The sequence below is a fragment of the Palaemon carinicauda genome, chromosome 1, assembly GCF_036898095.1.
Source record: "Palaemon carinicauda isolate YSFRI2023 chromosome 1, ASM3689809v2, whole genome shotgun sequence".
In the NCBI taxonomy this organism is placed as follows: domain Eukaryota; kingdom Metazoa; phylum Arthropoda; class Malacostraca; order Decapoda; family Palaemonidae; genus Palaemon; species Palaemon carinicauda.
Window position 1 is genome coordinate 151388384 of NC_090725.1, and position 3672 is coordinate 151392055.

Consider the following 3672-nt stretch of genomic DNA (forward strand, 5'->3'; position numbering starts at 1 on the left):
GCTAGATTAACAGGATATTCTACAGAGCTTAAAAAATCAACACTAAGCTGTATGTACCTTGTGTGTGTGTGTGTGTAAAATTGTATATAGTTCATACATCTGTATCTACATCTATATCTATCTTTAAAAAGCACACACATACATAATGCACATGAATATTGCCCTTTGATGTTAAAAAAGATGAGAATAAATCTTATATGGAACTCGATACCTTATGTACAGAGAGATAAATTCAATGTTTACCTTTATTATTAAATATGGTTCCTCTTGTCCCTCACCCTCTTCGTGAACTACTAGAGCTTCTTGGGATGTTCCCTCAGTGGAATTGTTGTATGTCGGTTTCGTTCCAATCATAATCAAATCATCTGGTTGTACTTCATAATTGAAGCAGGTTTTTGCATGCCTTTTTAGCTCCGAACAGATCCCAAAAATAGCATTCATCATTTTCGTCTGCATTCTATTTCTTATCTTATTTTTCACAAGATTCATCTAGCTGAAAATTCATTCAACCTCTGTATTTGAGTGATACAAAACATTCTTTAAGATAGTGCTACACTTCGATCTCTTAATCAATGTGATTGATGGCATTTTGCTATCAGTGAGGCATGCCTTGCATACATCGTTCAAGTGATCGCAAGTTGACACAGAAGTATGCTCTGCTATAAACAATGCCATACCCCCTTCTGCAATCTGAACTTCACTTGATTTTCAGGATCTAAGGCAGTGATTCACAAGCTTTTTGTGATCGAGTACCACTTGGAGGTCCCGTACAGTCGCCACCTACCACTTGGCTCCAGAGAAACTAAATTCGATCAGATACCACTTTATTTCTATAATTGTAAAAATATAACATGCAAATTAACTAAGAAAACAACAACTCAATGCGAGGGCTGTATCTGCTTCTTCTCCACCAGCTGGTCAATGCGGGGCATGACTTTGCTCACAGCACATCAGAAATCATGCCCGGGCGCAGCAAGACGGTTCTGGCTCTTCGAATTGATGGCCATGAAGGCTGAAAACCCCTGCTCGCACTCCCACGTCGAGGGGAAAATCAGTAGCTGGGGAACAGCGTGACGGGCTAGCGTCGGGTACGAGGAGGCCATGCTCACCCAGAAGTTTAAAGGAAAGCATTCTTTGTGCTTTGTGTTTGCTGTCTCGTCAGCCTGGATATCTATGAGTTCCTCTTGTTCCCCGGTCACAACAGTCAGATCAGCTGGATCAACGGAGAACGGATTGGCGACGTAGGCACAACATGTCACGTCCAGGAAGTAATGCTTCAATGCAGTCTTGAGCAGTGAGAGGAGATGGACGATTTTTTGGTCAAATTCATCAGTGGGCTCCCTCTCAAGGGTAATCAAGAGTTCGAACATTCCGTAACATTTGCTCTCCACGTTCTTCATCCACAGATCCAGCTTCCGGACAAACACTCCCAGCTCCGAGATGAACTCTGTGACAGTGCAGTCGGGCCCTTGGAACGACAAGTTTAAGTGGTTGAGGGCTCCAAAAATGTCTGACAGGTAGGCCAACCTTGAGATAAACTCCTCGTCCTCCAGATCTTTCTGAAAATCCCGTTCCTTCTCCTTGAAGAATACGAGGAGTACATCTCTCAGTTCAAAGAGACGCCTCGTCGTATTACCCCGGGAGATCCAGCGCACCTATGTGTGGTAGAGGAGACAGATGTGGTCAGAGCCAAAATCTTCACAGAGGGGCTTAAACAGTCGAGTATTCACATTTAAATTTGGTTAAAAACGAGTTGACCAAGTTTTAGTTGAAGTAGCTAGCGATCGTAGGCAACTACGAGAGTTAATGGAGGACCTAATTTAACGGTGGGCCACTGGAACCAGTAGGTGGAGTGTGACAACAGTTGCAAATCGTTACCAGATTACCTTGTGTTAGGCAGTACACATCTTTGTGAAGTAAAATATACCTAAAAATCGTTCATGACCCCGAAAGTGTTCGTGTACCACCTGGAAGGCCCTCGCGTACCACTAGTGGTACGCGTACCACCAGTTGGGAACCACTGATCTAAGGTGTAACACCTTATAATCCCCACCATAAACCGTGATGATGAGGATGATCTGATATTTGACAGTAATGACTTATGAATAATCTATTTGTGATTTTTATTCAATGATCTCATTAACTTTCCAACTGATGGTGATATTTATTTCATATGAGAGAGAGAGAGAGAGAGAGAGAGAGAGAGAGAGAGAGAGAGAGAGATGAACTTTTTTCATGTTTTTCTCATCATTAACATAATTAGTATAATTTTCAACACAAATATTATCACAATCACTATTTTTGTCCTAATAGGTATAGATACAAGAGGCACTAGCAGATAAGGTAACCCATTTATAAGAACTTACGGCGATACCCGAGGACACATTCCCGGAAATATGACGCCCTCAAAACATACCTTCTGAAGCAGTACTCGCCGTTGCCAGCCGCCCGTATAGCGAAGCTTTTTCAGCTCTCTCAACAACCGTTGGGAGACCAAAGGGCTTCACTCGCCCTTAGGGAAATGATCAGTATCGCTCGCCTGCAACCTGCCGCAGACGGCTCTCCTCTTGAGGTGAACCAACTTCGTGCCCTTTAGATACGCGGTTTACCCGAACCTGTATGCGCTGCCATACCCGATGTCGATAGTTTACCCACAAAGGACTTGATGACCAAAGCCGATACTCTTTTGGACAGCCACTTCAAGACCTCCATCAACGGCTCCACTCCTGACGAAGAGGACGCTTATTCAACGTCAACCGAAACTGATATGAATGCCGTAGGACATACACACTTACCCTGTGACGCGCCAAAGTGGCTACAAAGCAATCCACCATCCACCACTCGCTCGTGCCCCAACCAATGACTTCTACAGCCACTTACTGGCCCCCATACGACGCAGTTTTGCTACTACCACAACAGATTCGGGGCAACCGCGAAGAAATATGCCAAGGATTGTCAGAGGCCAAAAAACGTGTAAGTAGGCCATCGCTTGTGGCGGTGGCCTCCCGTGTTTCTAATCTTTTCTTATTACACGATCCATGAACGGGGTGTGCGATTTTTGGTAGACACGGGTGCTTGTCGTTCTCTTTTGCCAAGGGAACTCTTCAGGATCCAGAGTATCAAGCATATAGGACATCCTGCACGTCCCTCCATTGGGAAGACTTCCCCCTGGAAGACTCCAACACCACCCTCCTCTGTGATGTCAGTACTGGTAGAGCGTGACCTTGGATTCCTGTTCCCATGCGCCGGCAGGTGTTTGATTTCATTCACGGCCTTTCACATCCCTCGTGCCGTTCTACTGCACTGCTGCTGAAGACGAAGTTCATTTGGCACGGCATTTCTAAGGATACTAAGGATTGGCTCCTGCCTGTACTTCTTGCTAAACTTCCAAAGTACATCGACACACGGATTCAGGAGTGGGCACCTTTCCTCAACCTCAGCGTCGTTTCGCACACATTCACGTTGACGTTGTAGGCCCCCTACCCACATCACAAGAATATCGTTACCTGTTTACCGTCATCGACCGCTCCACTCGTTGGCCTGAAGCCGTTCCCATGGAAACTGCAACGTCTTCCTCATGTATATCTACCTTACTCTCAGGATGGATTGCAAGATTTGGTATCCCTGAGCATATTACTTCTGACAGGGGTACCACTTTCACCTCTCAATTAT

At 45.0% G+C, this 3672-nt stretch overlaps 1 protein-coding gene across 1 annotated transcript; it reads right to left on the reverse strand.

The window, feature by feature from the left end:
* Positions 1–715: 715 nt before the first annotated feature.
* Positions 716–2834, reverse strand: LOC137618483 (zinc finger BED domain-containing protein 5-like). Its single transcript, XM_068348673.1, has 3 exons — positions 2796–2834; positions 1152–1655; positions 716–802 (listed from the first exon to the last, which is right to left on the reverse strand). The coding sequence occupies exons 1-3, from the start codon at positions 2832–2834 to the stop codon at positions 716–718; spliced, it is 630 nt and encodes a 209-aa protein (XP_068204774.1).
* Between the last annotated feature and the right edge of the window lie 838 nt (positions 2835–3672).